This window comes from Ornithodoros turicata, chromosome 1 (genome assembly GCF_037126465.1).
Source record: "Ornithodoros turicata isolate Travis chromosome 1, ASM3712646v1, whole genome shotgun sequence".
NCBI lineage: Eukaryota > Metazoa > Arthropoda > Arachnida > Ixodida > Argasidae > Ornithodoros > Ornithodoros turicata.
Genome location: NC_088201.1, coordinates 46,799,887 through 46,819,017, shown reverse-complemented (window position 1 = coordinate 46,819,017; position 19,131 = coordinate 46,799,887). Strand labels below are relative to the sequence as shown.

The 19,131-nt window shown below is 50.4% G+C and overlaps 1 protein-coding gene across 1 annotated transcript in view; it reads left to right on the top strand.

Annotated features, from left to right (window-relative positions):
* LOC135389405 (mucin-19-like) overlaps window positions 1-19,131 on the top strand; it is a 65,590-nt gene that overhangs the window by 26,013 nt on the left and 20,446 nt on the right. Inside the window, exon 10 of the mRNA XM_064619473.1 lies at window positions 803-17,173. Within this exon, the coding sequence (XP_064475543.1) occupies window positions 803-17,173 (16,371 nt within the window). The remainder of the gene's footprint in view (window positions 1-802; window positions 17,174-19,131) is intronic.

The following is a 19,131-nucleotide window of genomic DNA, read 5'->3' as shown; positions in this document are numbered from 1 at the left end:
AGTAGTAGCAATAAACAGCAAAAGAAGACGTTCCTGATGGACAACAGCAACTGATTGAACTGAAGTGCGTCGCACCTTTAACAACAGGTTCGCTGAAGTTGGTGCGGCTTCGTTTCAGTCTAGCGTTGGACGAAATTATGTGAAGATACGTATGTTTCCGCGGACAAACCTGGCATGTTCGGTACGACATACGTCTAATAATAATTCGGGGCTTTAAATCGCAAGTCAACCAGCTCAACAACAACAACTTTATTCATTCAGATGATGTATGGGGATCTTATCACCAGGGGCGGTCAACCGCGAAAACATACCTCTGTGAGCAGGCCTTTTCTGTGATGAACCTTGATAGGTGAAATTTACGCTGACAACTAACAAACGAACACCTCAACGCAATCCCTAAGACTGCAATTGCGCAACCACTTTCACGCGATGTTGACGCAATAGTTAAAACAAGATCTGTCAAGTTTCTTCATGACACAACAAATTAAAGAATTGCTGGACCTGCATGTGACTGAGCAACGCGAAGTAGACTAATGTATACTTTTTATGTTCTGTGTTGTGTCATCCATATCAGAAACAGACTACCCCAAAGCTGTGGAGGGGGGCCGGCGTAGTTTTTCCATGAATCAATGACGGCCCGCGGACATGAATGAGTCCGGCACCCCTGGTCTAGAGTGTTCGTTAGTTTGTTTGACGACTTTCGAATATCCAGCAAGTACAGTCACCGAATCTAACTAGTGGGATCGAACTACTGAACGCACCTGGTCTGAAACCCAGATATCAACAACCACCTCTCCTGTAGATGCGACCCCTCATCGCCCTGAATCATCTACGCCGCTCACGGAACCCACCACTTCAGAATATCTAAAAAGTACCGAGAGTGAACAAGAATTGTGGTCACCGAGTCCTGAGGTTACCTGGTCAGAGCGTAGGACGCCACCAACGACAGCTGTGACCTCTCTGTGGTCTCGACCATCGACTCCACCGCCGATAGAATCGTCCACTTCGAAACATCCGGGAAGTACCGAACGTGAACCTGAATCGTGGTCTTCGAGTTCTGAAGTTACATTTTCGGAACGAAAGACACCTCCAACAACAATATCGAAACCTCCGACCCCCGTGTGGCCACAGACATCGACCTCACCGCCGACAGAATCGACCGCTTCCGAATATCCGGGAAGTACCGAGGGTGAACTTCCGTCTTCGAGTTCTGAAGTTACGTTTTCGGAACGAAAGACACCTACAACTACGATATCGATACCTGTGACACCCGTGTGGCCAGAGACATCGACCTCACCGCCGACAGAATCGACCACTTCCGAATATCCGGGAAGTACCGAAGGTGAACCTGAATCGTGGTCTTCGAGTTCTGAAGTTACGTTTTCAGAACGAAAGACACCTCCAACGGCAATATCGAAACCTGCGACACCCGTGTGGCCAGAGACATCGACCTCTTCCGAATATCCGGGAAGTACCGAACGTGAACCTGAATCGTGGTCTTCGAGTTCTGAAGTTACGTTTTCAGAACGAAAGACACCTCCAACAACAATATCGAAACCTCTGACCCCTGTGTGGCCACAGACATCGACCTCACCGCCGACAGAATCGACCGCTTCCGAATATCCGGGAAGTACCGAGGGTGAACTTCCGTCTTCGAGTTCTGAAGTTACGTTTTCGGAACGAAAGACACCTACAACTACGATATCGATACCTGTGACACCCGTGTGGCCAGAGACATCGACCTCACCGCCGACAGAATCGACCACTTCCGAATATCCGGGAAGTACCGAAGGTGAACCTGAATCGTGGTCTTCGAGTTCTGAAGTTACGTTTTCAGAACGAAAGACACCTCCAACGGCAATATCGAAACCTGCGACACCTGTGTGGCCAGAGACATCGACCTCTTCCGAATATCTGGGAAGTACCGAACGTGAACCTGAATCGTGGTCTTCGAGTTCTGAAGTTACGTTTTCAGAACGAAAGACACCTCCAACAACAATATCGAAACCTGTGACCCCTGTGTGGCCAGAGACATCGACCTCTTCCGAATATCCGGGAAGTACCGAACGTGAACCTGAATCGTGGTCTTCGAGTTCTGAAGTTACGTTTTCAGAACGAAAGACACCTCCAACAACAATATCGAAACCTGCGACACCCATGGGGCCAGAGACATCGACCTCTTCCGAATATCCGGGAAGTACCGAACGTGAACCTGAATCGTGGTCTTCGAGTTCTGAAGTTACGTTTTCAGAACGAAAGACACCTCCAACAACAATATCGAAACCTCTGACCCCTGTGTGGCCACAGACATCGACCTCACCGCCGACAGAATCGACCGCTTCCGAATATCCGGGAAGTACCGAGGGTGAACTTCCGTCTTCGAGTTCTGAAGTTACGTTTTCGGAACGAAAGACACCTACAACTACGATATCGATACCTGTGACACCCGTGTGGCCAGAGACATCGACCTCACCGCCGACAGAATCGACCACTTCCGAATATCCGGGAAGTACCGAAGGTGAACCTGAATCGTGGTCTTCGAGTTCTGAAGTTACGTTTTCAGAACGAAAGACACCTCCAACGGCAATATCGAAACCTGCGACACCCGTGTGGCCAGAGACATCGACCTCTTCCGAATATCCGGGAAGTACCGAACGTGAACCTGAATCGTGGTCTTCGAGTTCTGAAGTTACATTTTCGGAACGAAAGACACCTCCAACAACAATATCGAAACCTCCGACCCCCGTGTGGCCACAGACATCGACCTCACCGCCGACAGAATCGACCGCTTCCGAATATCCGGGAAGTACCGAGGGTGAACTTCCGTCTTCGAGTTCTGAAGTTACGTTTTCGGAACGAAAGACACCTACAACTACGATATCGATACCTGTGACACCCGTGTGGCCAGAGACATCGACCTCACCGCCGACAGAATCGACCACTTCCGAATATCCGGGAAGTACCGAAGGTGAACCTGAATCGTGGTCTTCGAGTTCTGAAGTTACGTTTTCAGAACGAAAGACACCTCCAACGGCAATATCGAAACCTGCGACACCCGTGTGGCCAGAGACATCGACCTCTTCCGAATATCCGGGAAGTACCGAACGTGAACCTGAATCGTGGTCTTCGAGTTCTGAAGTTACGTTTTCAGAACGAAAGACACCTCCAACAACAATATCGAAACCTCTGACCCCTGTGTGGCCACAGACATCGACCTCACCGCCGACAGAATCGACCGCTTCCGAATATCCGGGAAGTACCGAGGGTGAACTTCCGTCTTCGAGTTCTGAAGTTACGTTTTCGGAACGAAAGACACCTACAACTACGATATCGATACCTGTGACACCCGTGTGGCCAGAGACATCGACCTCACCGCCGACAGAATCGACCACTTCCGAATATCCGGGAAGTACCGAAGGTGAACCTGAATCGTGGTCTTCGAGTTCTGAAGTTACGTTTTCAGAACGAAAGACACCTCCAACGGCAATATCGAAACCTGCGACACCTGTGTGGCCAGAGACATCGACCTCTTCCGAATATCTGGGAAGTACCGAACGTGAACCTGAATCGTGGTCTTCGAGTTCTGAAGTTACGTTTTCAGAACGAAAGACACCTCCAACAACAATATCGAAACCTGTGACCCCTGTGTGGCCAGAGACATCGACCTCTTCCGAATATCCGGGAAGTACCGAACGTGAACCTGAATCGTGGTCTTCGAGTTCTGAAGTTACGTTTTCAGAACGAAAGACACCTCCAACAACAATATCGAAACCTGCGACACCCGTGGGGCCAGAGACATCGACCTCTTCCGAATATCCGGGAAGTACCGAACGTGAACCTGAATCGTGGTCTTCGAGTTCTGAAGTTACGTTTTCAGAACGAAAGACACCTCCAACAACAATATCGAAACCTCTGACCCCTGTGTGGCCACAGACATCGACCTCACCGCCGACAGAATCGACCGCTTCCGAATATCCGGGAAGTACCGAGGGTGAACTTCCGTCTTCGAGTTCTGAAGTTACGTTTTCGGAACGAAAGACACCTACAACTACGATATCGATACCTGTGACACCCGTGTGGCCAGAGACATCGACCTCACCGCCGACAGAATCGACCACTTCCGAATATCCGGGAAGTACCGAAGGTGAACCTGAATCGTGGTCTTCGAGTTCTGAAGTTACGTTTTCAGAACGAAAGACACCTCCAACGGCAATATCGAAACCTGCGACACCCGTGTGGCCAGAGACATCGACCTCTTCCGAATATCCGGGAAGTACCGAACGTGAACCTGAATCGTGGTCTTCGAGTTCTGAAGTTACGTTTTCAGAACGAAAGACACCTCCAACAACAATATCGAAACCTCTGACCCCTGTGTGGCCACAGACATCGACCTCACCGCCGACAGAATCGACCGCTTCCGAATATCCGGGAAGTACCGAGGGTGAACTTCCGTCTTCGATTTCTGAAGTTACGTTTTCGGAACGAAAGACACCTACAACTACGGTATCGATACATGTGACACCCGTGTGGCCAGAGACATCGACCTCACCGCTGACAGAATCGACCACTTCCGAATATCCGGGAAGTACCGAAGGTGAACCTGAATCGTGGTCTTCGAGTTCTGAAGTTACGTTTTCAGAACGAAAGGCGCCTCCAACGGCAATATCGAAACCTGCGACACCCGTGTGGCCAGAGACATCGAGCTCTTCCGAATATCCGGGAAGTACCGAAGGTGAACCTGAATCGTGGTCTTCGAGTTCTGAAGTTACGTTTTCAGAACGAAAGACACCTCCAACAACAATATCGAAACCTCTGACCCCTGTGTGGCCACAGACATCGACCTCACCGCCGACAGAATCGACCGCTTCCGAATATCCGGGAAGTACCGAGGGTGAACTTCCGTCTTCGAGTTCTGAAGTTACGTTTTCGGAACGAAAGACACCTACAACTACGGTATCGATACATGTGACACCCGTGTGGCCAGAGACATCGACCTCACCGCCGACAGAATCGACCACTTCCGAATATCCGGGAAGTACCGAAGGTGAACCTGAATCGTGGTCTTCGAGTTCTGAAGTTACGTTTTCAGAACGAAAGACACCTCCAACGGCAATATCAAAACCTGCGACACCCGTGTGGCCAGAGAGATCGACCTCACCGCCGACTGAATCGACCCCTTCCGAATATCCGGGAAGTACCGAGGGTGAACTTCCGTCTTCGAGTTCTGAAGTTACGTTTTCGGAGCGAAAGACACCTACAACTACGGTATCGATACATGTGACACCCGTGTGGCCAGAGACATCGACCTCACCGCCGACAGAATCGACCACTTCCGAATATCCGGGAAGTACCGAAGGTGAACCTGAATCGTGGTCTTCGAGTTCTGAAGTTACGTTTTCAGAACGAAAGACACATCCAACAACAATATCGAAACCTCTGACCCCTCTGTGGCCACAGACATCGACCGCTTCCGAATATCCGGGAAGTACCGAGGGTGAACTTCCGTCTTCGAGTTCTGAAGTTCCGTTTTCGGAACGAAAGACATCTACAACTACGGTATCGATACATATGACACCCGTGTGGCCAGAGACATCGACCTCACCGCCGACAGAATCGACCACTTCCGAATATCCGGGAAGTACCGAACGTGAACCTGAATCGTGGTCTTCGAGTTCTGAAGTTACGTTTTCAGAACGAAAGACACCTCCAACAACAATATCGAAACCTCTGACCCCTGTGTGGCGACAGACATCGACCTCACCGCCGACAGAATCGACCGCTTCCGAATATCCGGGAAGTACCGAGGGTGAACTTCCGTCTTCGAGTTCTGAAGTTACGTTTTCGGAACGAAAGACACCTACAACTACGGTATCGATACCTGTGACACCCGTGTGGCTAGAGACATCCACCTCACCGCCGACAGAATCGACCACTTCCGAATACCCGGGAAGTACCGAAGGTGAACCTGAATCGTGGTCTTCGAGTTCTGAAGTTACGTTTTCAGAACGAAAGACACCTCCAACGGCAATATCGAAACCTGCGACACCCGTGTGGCCAGAGACATCGACCTCACCCCCGATAGAATCGACCTCTTCCGAATATCCGGGAAGTACCGAGGGTGAACTTCCGTCTTCGAGTTCTGAAGTTACGTTTTCGGAACGAAAAACACCTCCAACAACAATATCGAAACCTCTGACCCCTGTGTGGCCACATACATCGACCTCACCGCCGACAGAATCGACCGCTTCCGAATATCCGGGAAGTACCGAGGGTGAACTTCCGTCTTCGAGTTCTGAAGTTACGTTTTCGGAACGAAAGACACCTACAACTACGATATCGATACCTGTGACACCCGTGTGGCCAGAGACATCGACCTCACCGCCGACAGAATCGACCACCTCCGAATATCCGAGAAGTACCGAAGGTGAACCTGAATCGTGGTCTTCGAGTTCTGAAGTTACGTTTTCAGAACGAAAGGCACCTCCAACGGCAATATCGAAACCTGCGACACCTGTGTGGCCAGAGACATCGACCTCTTCTGAATATCCGGGAAGTACCGAACGTGAACCTGAATCGTGGTCTTCGAGTTCTGAAGTTACGTTTTCAGAACGAAAGACACCTCCAACAACAATATCGAAACCTGCGACACCCGTGGGGCCAGAGACATCGACCTCTTCCGAATATCCGGGAAGTACCGAACGTGAACCTGAATCGTGGTCTTCGAGTTCTGAAGTTACGTTTTCAGAACGAAAGACACCTCCAACAACAATATCGAAACCTCTGACCCCTGTGTGGCCACAGACATCGACCTCACCGCCGACAGAATCGACCGCTTCCGAATATCCGGGAAGTACCGAGGGTGAACTTCCGTCTTCGAGTTCTGAAGTTACGTTTTCGGAACGAAAGACACCTACAACTACGATATCGATACCTGTGACACCCGTGTGGCCAGAGACATCGACCTCACCGCCGACAGAATCGACCACTTCCGAATATCCGGGAAGTACCGAAGGTGAACCTGAATCGTGGTCTTCGAGTTCTGAAGTTACGTTTTCAGAACGAAAGACACCTCCAACAACAATATCGAAACCTGCGACACCCGTGGGGCCAGAGACATCGACCTCTTCCGAATATCCGGGAAGTACCGAAGGTGAACCTGAATCGTGGTCTTCGAGTTCTGAAGTTACGTTTTCAGAACGAAAGACACCTCCAACAACAATATCGAAACCTCTGACCCCTGTGTGGCCACAGACATCGACCTCACCACCGACAGAATCGACCGCTTCCGAATATCCGGAAAGTACCGAGGGTGAACTTCCGTCTTCGAGTTCTGAAGTTACGCTTTCGGAACGAAAGACACCTACAACTACGGTATCGATACATGTGACACCCGTGTGGCCAGAGACATCGACCTCACCGCCAACAGAATCGACCACTTCCGAATATCCGGGAAGTACCGAAGGTGAACCTGAATCGTGGTCTTCGAGTTCTGAAGTTACGTTTTCAGAACGAAAGACACCTCCAACGGCAATATCGAAACCTGCGACACCCGTGTGGCCAGAGAGATCGACCTCACCGCCGACTGAATCGACCGCTTCCGAATATCCGGGAAGTACCGAGGGTGAACTTCCGTCTTCGAGTTCTGAAGTTACGTTTTCGGAGCGAAAGACACCTATAACTACGGTATCGATACATGTGACACCCGTGTGGCCAGAGACATCGACCTCACCGCCGACAGAATCGACCACTTCTGAATATCCGGGAAGTACCGAAGGTGAACCTGAATCGTGGTCTTCGAGTTCTGAAGTTACGTTTTCAGAACGAAAGACACATCCAACACCAATATCGAAACCTCTGACCCCTCTGTGGCCACAGACATCGACCTCACCGCCGACAGAATCGACCGCTTCCGAATATCCGGGAAGTACCGAACGTGAACCTGAATCGTGGTCTTCGAGTTCTGAAGTTACGTTTTCAGAACGAAAAACACCTCCAACAACAATATCGAAACCTCTGACCCCTGTGTGGCCACATACATCGACCTCACTGCCGACAGAATCGACCGCTTCCGAATATCCGGGAAGTACCGAGGGTGAACTTCCGTCTTCGAGTTCTGAACTTACGTTTTCAGAGCGAAAGACACCTCCAACAGCAATATCGAAACCTGCGACACCCGTGTGGCCAGAGACATCGACCTCACCGCCGACAGAATCGACCTCTTCCGAATATCCGGGAAGTACCGAACGTGAACCTGAATCGTGGTCTTCGAGTTCTGAGGTTACGTTTTCAGAACGAAAGACACCTCCAACAACAATATCGAAACCTCTGACCACTGTGTGGCCACAGACATCGACCTCACCGCCGACAGAATCGACCGCTTCCGAATATCCGGGAAGTACCGAGGGTGAACTTCTGTCTTCGAGTTCTGAAGTTACGTTTTCGGAACGAAAGACACCTCCAACGGCAATATCGAAACCTGCGACACCCGTGTGGCCAGAGACATCGACCTCACCGCCGACAGAATCGACCACTTCCGAATATCCGGGAAGTACCGAAGGTGAACCTGAATCGTGGTCTTCGAGTTCTGAAGTTACGTTTTCAGAACGAAGGACACCTCCAACGGCAATATCGAAACCTGCGACACCCGTGTGGCCAGACACATCGACCTCACCGCCGACAGAATCGACCTCTTCCGAATATCCGGGAAGTACCGAACGTGAACCTGAATCGTGGTCTTCGAGTTCTGAGGTTACGTTTTCAGAACGAAAGACACCTCCAACAACAATATCGAAACCTGCGACACCCGTGTGGCCACAGACATCGACCTCACCGCCGACAGAATCGACCTCTTCCGAATATCCGGGAAGTACCGAAGGTGAACCTGAATCGTGGTCTTCGAGTTCTGAAGTTACGTTTTCAGAACGAAGGACACCTCCAACGGCAATATCGAAACCTGCGACACCCGTGTGGCCAGACACATCGACCTCACCGCCGACAGAATCGACCTCTTCCGAATATCCGGGAAGTACCGAACGTGAACCTGAATCGTGGTCTTCGAGTTCTGAGGTTACGTTTTCAGAACGAAAGACACCTCCAACAACAATATCGAAACCTCTGACCCCTGTGTGGCCACAGACATCGACCTCACCGCCGACAGAATCGACCTCTTCCGAATATCCGGGAAGTACCGAAGGTGAACCTGAATCGTGGTCTTCGAGTTCTGAAGTTACGTTTTCAGAACGAAGGACACCTCCAACGGCAATATCGAAACCTGCGACACCCGTGTGGCCAGAGACATCGACCTCACCGCCGACAGAATCGACCTCTTCCGAATATCCGGGAAGTACCGAACGTGAACCTGAATCGTGGTCTTCGAGTTCTGAGGTTACGTTTTCAGAACGAAAGACACCTCCAACAACAATATCGAAACCTCTGACCCCTGTGTGGCCACAGACATCGACCTCACCGCCGACAGAATCGACCGCTTCCGAATATCCGGGAAGTACCGAGGGTGAACTTCTGTCTTCGAGTTCTGAAGTTACGTTTTCGGAACGAAAGACACCTACAACTACGGTATCGATACCTGTGACACCCGTGTGGCAAGAGACATCGACCTCACCGCCGACAGAATCGACCACTTCCGAATATCCGGGAAGTACCGAAGGTGAACCTGATTCGTGGTCTTCGAGTTCTGAAGTTACGTTTTCAGAACGAAAGGCACCTCCAACGGCAATATCGAAACCTGCGACAGCCGTGTGGCCAGAGACATCGACCTCTTCCGAATATCCGGGAAGTACCGAACGTGAACCTGAATCGTGGTCTTCGAGTTCTGAAGTTTCGTTTTCAGAACGAAAGACACCTCCAACAACAATATCGAAACCTCTGACCCCTGTGTGGCCACAGACATCGACCTCACCGCCGACAGAATCGACCGCTTCCGAATATCCGGGAAGTACCGAGGGTGAACTTCCGTCTTCGAGTTCTGAAGTTACGTTTTCGGAACGAAAGACACTTACAACTACGGTATCGATACCTGTGACACCCGTGTGGCCAGAGACATCGACCTCACCGCCGACAGAATCGACCACTTCCGAATATCCGGGAAGTAGCGAAGGTGAACCTGAATCGTGGTCTTCGAGTTCTGAAGTTACGTTTTCAGAACTAAAGACACCTCCGACGGCAATATCGAAACCTGCGACACCCGTGTGGCCAGAGACATCGACCTCACCGCCGACAGAATCGACCTCTTCCGAATATCGGGGAAGTAGCGAACGTGAACCTGAATCGTGGTCTTCGAGTTCTGAAGTTACGTTTTCGGAAAGAAAGACACATCCAACAACAATATCGAAACCTCTGACCCCTCTGTGGCCACAGACATCGACCTCACCGCCGACAGAATCGACCGCTTCCGAATATCCGGGAAGTACCGAACTTGGACCTCAATCCTGGTCTTCCGGTTCAGAAGTTACGTTTTCGGAAAGAAAGACACCTCCAACGACAATATCGAAACCTGTGACACCCTTGTGGCCCGAGACATCGACCTCACCGCCGACAGAATCTGCCACTTCCGAATATCCGGGAAGTACCAAACGTGAACCTCAATCCTGGTCTTCGAGTTCTGAAGTTACGTTTTCGGAACGAAAGACACCTCCAACGACAATATCGAAACCTGTGACCCCTGCGTGGCCACAGACGCCGACCTCACCACCGACAGAATCGACCACTTCCGAATATCCGGGAAGTACCGAACTTGAACCTCAATCCTGGTCTTCGAGTTCTCAAGTTACGTTTTCGGAACGAAAGACACCTCCAACGACAATATCGAAACCTGTGACACCTGTGTTGCAACAGACATCGACCTCACCGCCGACAGAGTCGATCACTTCCGAATATCCGGGAAGCACCATACGTGAGCCTGTATCGTGGTCTTCAAGTTCTGAAGTTACGTTTTCGGAAAGAAAGACATTGCCAACGACAACATCGAAACCTGTGACCCCTGTGTGGCCACAGACATCGACTGCACCGCCGACAGAATCGACCACTTCTGAATATCCGGGAAGTACCAAAGGTGAACCTGAATCGTGGTCTTCGAGTTCTGAACTTACGTTTTCGGAACGAAAGACACCTCCAACGACAATCTCGAAAGCTGTGACACCCATGTGGCCAGAGACATCGACTTCATCACCGACAGAATCGTCCACTTCCGAATATCCGGGAAGTACCGAACGTAAACCTGAGTCGTGGTCTTCAAGTTCTGAAGTTACGTTTTCGGAAAGAATGACACTTCCAACGGCAATATCCAAACCTGTGACACCTGTGTGGCCAGAGACATTGACCTCACCGCAGACAGAATCGACCACTTCCGAATATCCGGGAAGTACCGAGGGTGAACTTCCGTCTTCGAGTTCTGAATTTACGTTTTCGGAACGCAAGACACCTACAACTACGATATCGATACCTGTGACACCCGTGTGGCCAGAGATATCGACCTCACCACTGACAGAATCGGCTACTTCCAAATATCCGGGAAGTACAGAAGGTGAACCTGAATCGTGGTCTTCGACTTCTGAAGTTACGTCTTCGGAACGAAAGACACCTCCAACTGCAATATCGAAACATGTGACACCTATGTGGCCAGAGACATCGACCTCACCACCGACAGAATCAACCACTTCCGAATATCAGAGAAGTACCGAAGGTGAACCTGAATTGTGGTCTTCGAGTTCTGAAGTTACGTTTTCGGAAAGAAAGACATCTCCAATGACAGTATCGAAACCTGTGACACATGTGTGGCCAGAGACATCGACCTCACCGCCGACACAATCGACCACTTCCGAATATCGGGGAAGTACCGAAGGTGAACCTGAATTCTGGTCTTCGAGTTCTGAAGCTACGCTTTCGGAACGAAAGACACCTCCAACGAGAATATCGAAAGCTGTGACACCCGTGTGGGCAGAGACATCGACCTCACCGCTGACAGAATCGACCACTTCCGAATATCCGGAAAGTACCGAACGCAAACCTGAATCGTGGTCTTCGAGTTCTGAAGTTACGTTTTCGGAACGAAAGACACCTCCAACGACAATATCGAAACCTGTGACCCCTGCGTGGCCACAGACGCCGACCTCACCACCGACAGAATCGTCCACTTCCGAATATCCGGGAAGTACCGAACGTAAACCTGAGTCGTGGTCTTCAAGTTCTGAAGTTACGTTTTCGGAAAGAAAGACACCTCCAACGGCAATATCGAAACCTGTGACACGTGTGTGGCCAGAGACATCGACCTCACCGCCGACAGAATCGACCACTTCCGAATATACGGAAAGTACAGAAGGTGAACTTCCGTCTTCGAGTTCTGAAGTTACGTTTTCGGAACGAAAGACACCTACAACTACGATATCGATACAGGTGACACCCGTGTGGCCAGAGACATCGACCTCACCACTGACAGAATCGAATACTTCCAAATATCTGGCAAGTACCGAAGGTGAACCTGAATCGTGGCCTTCGAGTTCTGAAGTTACGTTTTCGGAACGAAAGACACCTCCAACGGCAATATCGAAACCTGTGACACCTATGTGGCCAGAGACATCGACCTCACCGCTGACAGAATCAACCACTTCCGAATATCCGAGAAGTACCGAAGGTGGACTTCGGTCTTCGAGTTCTGAAGTTACGTTTTCGGAAAGGAAGACATCTCCAATGACAGTATCGAAACCTGTGACACCTATGTGGTCAGAGACATCGACCTCACCACTGACAGAATCGACAACTTCCGAATATCCGAGAAGTACCGAAGGTGAACCTGAATTGTGGTCTTCGAGTTCTGAAGTTACGTTTTCGGAAAGAAAGACATCTCCAATGACAGTATCGAAACCTGTGACACCTGTGTGGCCAGAGACATCGACCTCACAGCCGACACAATCGACCACTTCCGAATATCGGGGAAGTACCGAAGGTGAACCTGAATTCTGGTCTTCGAGTTCTGAAGTTACGTTTTCGGAACGAAAGACACCTCCAACGATAATATCGAAACCTGCCACCCCTGCGTGGCCACAGACGTCGGCCTCCCCACCGACAGAATCGTCCACTTCCGAATATCCGGGAAGTACCGAAGGTGAACCTGAATCGTGGTCCTCAAGTTCTGAAGTTAAGTTTTCAGAAAGAAAGACACCTCCAACGGCAATATCGAAACCTGTGACACCTGTGTGGCTAGAGACATCGACCTCACCGCCGACAGAATCGACCACTTCCGAATATCCGGGAAGTACCGAAGGTGAGCCTGAATTGTGGTCTTCGAGTTCTGAAGTTACGTTTTCGGAACGAAAGACACCTCCAACGACAATATCGAAAGCTGTGACACCCGTGTGGGCAGAGACATCGACCTCACCGCCGACAGAATCGACCACTTCGGAATATCCAGGAAGAACCGAAGGTGAACCTGAATTGTGGTCTTCGAGTGGCGAAGTTACATTTTCGGAACGAAAGACACCTCCAACGACAATATCGAAACGTGTGACACCTCTGTGGCCAGAGACATCAACCTCACCGCCGACCGAATCGACCACTTCCGAATATCCGGGAAGTACCGAAGGTGAACGTGAATCATGGTCTTCGAGTTCTGAAGTTACGTTTTCGGAAAGGACACCTCCAACGACAATATCGAAACATGTGACACCCGTGTGGCCAGAGCCATCGACTTCACCGCCGACAAAATCGGCCACTTCCAAATATCCGAAAAGTACCGAAGGTGAACCTGAGTCGTGGTCTTCCAGTTCTGAAGTTACGTTTTCGGAAAGAAAGACAACTCTAACGGCAATATCGAAACCTGTGACACCCGTGTGGCCAGAGACATCGACCTCACCGCCGACAGAATCGACGAGTTCTGAATATCCGGGGAGTACCGAACGTGAACCGGATTCCTGGTCTTCGAGTTCTGAAGTTACGTTTTCGGAACGAGAGACACCTCCAACGGCAATATCGAAACCTGTGACACCCGTGTGGCCAGAGACATCGACCTCACCGCCGACAGAATCGACCACTTCCGAATATCCGGGAAGTACCGAAGGTGAACCTGAATCGTTGTCTTCGAGTTCTGAAGTTACGTTTTCGGAAAGAAAGACACCTCCAATGACGATATCGAAACTTGTGACACCTGTGTCGCCAGAGACGCCGACCTCACCGCAGACAGAATCGACCACTTCCAAATATCCGAGAAGTACCGAAGGTGAACCTGAATCGTCGTCTTCGATTTCTGAAGTTACGTTTTCGGAAAGAAAGACACCTCCAACGACAACATCGAAACCTGTGACACCTGTGTGGCCACAGACATCGACTGCACCGCCGACAGAATCGCTCACTTCTGAATACTCGGGAAGTACTGAAGGTGAACCTGAATCGTGGTCTTCGAGTTCTGAAGTTATATTCTCGGAAAGGACACATCCAACGGCAGTATCGAAACCTGTGACCCCTGTGTCACCACATACGTCGACCTTACCGGCGACAGAATTGACCACTTCCGAATATCCGGGAAGCACCAAAGGTGAACCTGAATCGTGGTCTTCAAGTTCTGAAGTTACACTTTCGGAAAGAAAGACAGTGCCAGCGACAATATCGAAACCTATGACACCTGTGTGGCCAGAGACATCGACCTCAACGCCGACAGAATCGACCACTTCCGAATATCCGGGAAGTACCGAAGGTGAACCTGAATCGTGGTCTTCGACTTCTGAAGTTACGTTTTTAGAACGAAAGACACCTCCAACGACAATATCGAAACCTGTGACACGCTTGTGGCCCGAGACATCGACCTCACCGCCGACAGAATCGACTACTTCCGAATATCCGGGAAGTACCGAACGTGAACCTCAATCCTGGTCTTCGAGTTCTGAAGTTACGTTTTCGGAACGAAAGACACCTCCAACGACAATGTCGAAACCTGCGACCCCTGCGTGGCCACAGACGTCGACTTCACCACCGACAGAATCGTCCACTTCCGAATATCCGGGAAGTACCGAACGTAAACCTGAGTCGTGGTCTTCGAGTTCTGAAGTTGCGTTTTCGGAACGAAAGACACCTCCAACGACAATATCGAAACCTGTGACACCTGTGTTGCAACAGACATCGACCTCACCGCCGACAGAATCGATCACTTCCGAATATCCGGGAAGCACCATACGTGAGCCTGTATCGTGGTCTTCAAGTTCTGAAGTTACGTTTTCGGGAAGAAAGACATTGCCAACGACAACATCGAAACCTGTGACCCCTGTGTGGCCACAGACATCGACTGCACCGCCGACAGAATCGGCCACTTCTGAATATCCGGGAAGTGCCAAAGGTGAACCTGAATCGTGGTCTTCAAGTTCTGAAGTCACGTTTTCGGAAAGAAAGACACTTCCAACGACGATATCGATACCTGTGACCCCTGTGTCGCCACAGCCATCGACCTCACCGCCGACAAAATGGACTACTTCCGAATATCCGGGAAGTACCGAAGGTGAACTTGAATCGTGGTCTTCGACTTCTGAAGTTACGTTATCGTGGCCCCCAAGTACTGAAGTGACCGGGTCGGAAACCAACACGCCAGTTCCGACCCAATTCAGAAGTGTGACCCCAGAGCGTGGTCATTCATCCACTGCTCTGCCGATCGAATCAACCACTTCCCAACACCTAAATCGTACTGATAGTGAACTTGAGTCGTGGTCTCGAACTAGCGAAGTTAGCTTTTCGGAAGGGAAGACGTCGCCAACGACACCCTCCAGTGCGCAGTCGAGTACCAATGTTACCTTGCTCCAAAATGAGGTAACACGAACGACAACTGCGACTTCTCAACCATCTACACCTGTGCTTGTAAAATTTACCACTCCGAAAAATCTGACGAGCACTAGGACTGAATATGAAACTTCATGGAGTATTACGGCAATCCCAGGAAGTAAGACACCAGTAATGACAACTGCTGCAAGAGAAAGTTCACATACGGCAGAAACAACTGCAGGCTTACCACTGAGCACAAAGAAACCAGTCGAGAAGACTGTGTATGACATGAATACGCGGGTTGTGCTAGAGCGGCTCAAAGTGAAAATGCTAAGGAACCAATCTCGTCAAGACAACATGGCGAACAAGTCTGGCAAGCAGATTACAACGGTCCAGCGCGGGGCGTCTGCTATACGGTTACCAGTTGAAGAAACACACATATCAGAAAAGAAAGCTCGTTCTACTACCCCTGCCGTTCTTGTACATCATGTTCGTAGTCGATTGTTACCTAATGAATTGGCGACTCATAGCAGAAGCACATCTCAAGAGACTGATACTCTAATAGAAGAACAACATCTGAATACGACAACAAAACAACCTTATGTCGGAAAGTATTTTAAGAAAGAAGAAGAAGCCGGAAATGAAATGTGGGATAGGAGCACCTACCGGTCATACGCGGAGGGAAAAACGCACGAATTATTCACCAGTGTACCGGCGTCGAGGCTTGGAACAGCGACCTATATGGAGACTGCCGCACCGTTAAGTGTGAAGTACGCTGAAGCTGACCAGGCCAATCGTACATATAACTGGTCGAGACATAAGGTTCCAGTTGCAGCTACTCGTTTCGACGTAAACAAGGGAAACGGAGGGGCGGGAAAAGTTAGAAGTGTTTCAGTGCACAGCGGACAGGCAGTGAAAGAAGTTGTCCCTCATGCCCCACGAGTGTACGTACAACCAATGACTGTTATAACACATGCACTAACACATAACACAGCTACTGGCGTAGGATGCCGAGACGAGTTGCGAACGCAGGTTGGAAAGCAGGGTAACCTCGTTAAGCAGAAAGATGACATAATGCGGAGGAAAGATATTCTGGAACACGCGAGGGATCACGTGTCACAAGAAGTGGTTGCTACTCAACCACAATCCCGTGCACAACACGCTAAGAACTTAATAAATAACATTACTACTGTTAAACTGAGTGATGTTAGCATACAACATGGAACCGCGCGTAATAGAAAGGATAACAGGAGTAAAAGCGCAAACGTGGTGGCTCGACGCTTCACTGAGGAAGAAAGTGAAGTCAAGAAGGGTAACAAGACCGATGATTCGAAGAGTTTGGACGAAGAGCAGGACACTGAAGAGATTGACAAAAACGAAGCATTAATTGTGAAAGCTGGAATGAAAGTAATCAACTCAAGTAAGTAAATGCTTCTTTACTTTATTACAATGTCTACTTTACGTAATGGATAGTCTTAAAAGTCAATAAGTAATTCACGCAAAATCCAATAAGTGCTAGCGCCAAGGGTGGAAGCTGGGCCCGCTTGCACGAAACAAACTTAGTGTAATACTTAACGAGTTCCCCACTTAATGTAGTGCCGGAGCCGTAAGTGGCTTGCACGAAACTTTACAACACTAAAGTGGTGGCGCTCGCTCCGCGCAATTTAGGACGCTGGCCAAGGGTCCTAGGAGCACCCTAAACTACCGCACTAAAGCTTAGGAGTAACATGTCAGCCGCTATGAACCGTGTAGCGAGGATTCGTCGTCGGCACCACCTGTAATACAGTACGCGTTTTCCTTGCAATACCAACAACGTCTAATTTTTTTATGCTGTGGGTGCCGTACGTTTTGTGCTTTTCGTTAGCGACATCTCTCAAAATGATCGCCGCGCGAAGTGCCTCTCACCGGCACTGCCGGTGGAGATAATCTCTCCATCATCAAGCAATTCGAGACATACCCTGGGCCACAGGCTTTATTTTATTTAACGAAAGTACGCAACAAGTGACGCAACGTACGCAACAACAACAATAAATGAAGAAGTGATGATGACATGGGATGTTTCCCCGTGGTAGCCACAGGACACTACCCCATTTCACAGTGGTTAATATGAGAGGATGAATTATGGTGAGAATGAAGCAACGACAGGTCGGAGTTCTGTTTAGAGCTCTTCAAGGAGTCCAGTGGCCTGCATGAAAACGAAAAGGGAGCGAAGAGCCCGGCACTGATGTTCAGGGGAGCTCCATGGGCCAAGTACTTTGGACAAGCTGAATGGTCTATGGTCGAGGAGTTCAAGTTGGCGTCGAAGTACCCGGCGTTCACACGTGTACCGCTCACAGTCCTCGATGATATGGGGGATCGTAGCTGGGGTGCGGCAAGCTAGGCACAGCGCCGTGTTACTGTAACCCAGCTTAGCACGGAACGCAGGGGTGAAGGCGACGTTGAGTCGTAGACGCCGCAGGAGTGTCGTAAAGCTGCGAGGGAATCCACTTGGCATCCTAAATGATAATGACGGGTCCACTGCATGGAGGAGCGACCATTGAGTGATGTCATGCAGCCATTGCTGGCGGGCCAAGGGTGACACCAACGCAGACAAGTAGGAGCGCCTATCCCCGTTGGAGAGGATAATGGGCAGGGCTCTGGAGATACGGTGGGCCGCAGCAGCCGCCAAATCTGCCTCTTCGTTGCCCTGAATGCCGGTGTGGCCGGGGACCCACTGTAGGGTCACCCGGTGTCCCTGTTCGCCGAGAACCCTGAGCGCCGTCAGGATACTAACAACCACCGGGGCCAACGAGCCGCGGATGCCCATGGTTCCTACGCATTGCAGGGCTGATTTTGAGTCGGTGTATATCACCCAGGAACGGGGAGGGTACTTTGAGACAGACTTTAGAGCTAACAAGATGGCATACAGCTCCGCAGAGGTCGACGAAGTGCGATGTGACAGGCGGAACCCACATGATAGTGACTCCTCCGGTATGACAAAGGCAGCGGAGGAGCCATCCGACGTAGACGAACCATCTGTGAACACAGCCGTGCGGCCTCTGTAGTTTGTATCCATCATTTCCAAAGTAGACTGCTTGAGAACCGAGACGGGGATCTGGCTCTTCGGCCCCAGGAGGCCAGGGATGTGTGTCGAGAGGGATGGGCTCGGCAGTGTCCATGGTGCCACTGAAGGGGCGGTCGGGGCAACAGTGAAGTCAGGGATGTTTCCAGATGTTGCTGTAACACATAGCGAGAGTCTACTGTTCTTCCGCCTACGTAGCTTTTGAACCAGAGGATGACGCCGGTGGTGAGCGAGCAACCGTAGGTAGTGTCTGATGGTTTCTCTTCGGCGGAGGACATCGATGGGTATTTCCCCGGCGTCGGCGATCACCATCCGTG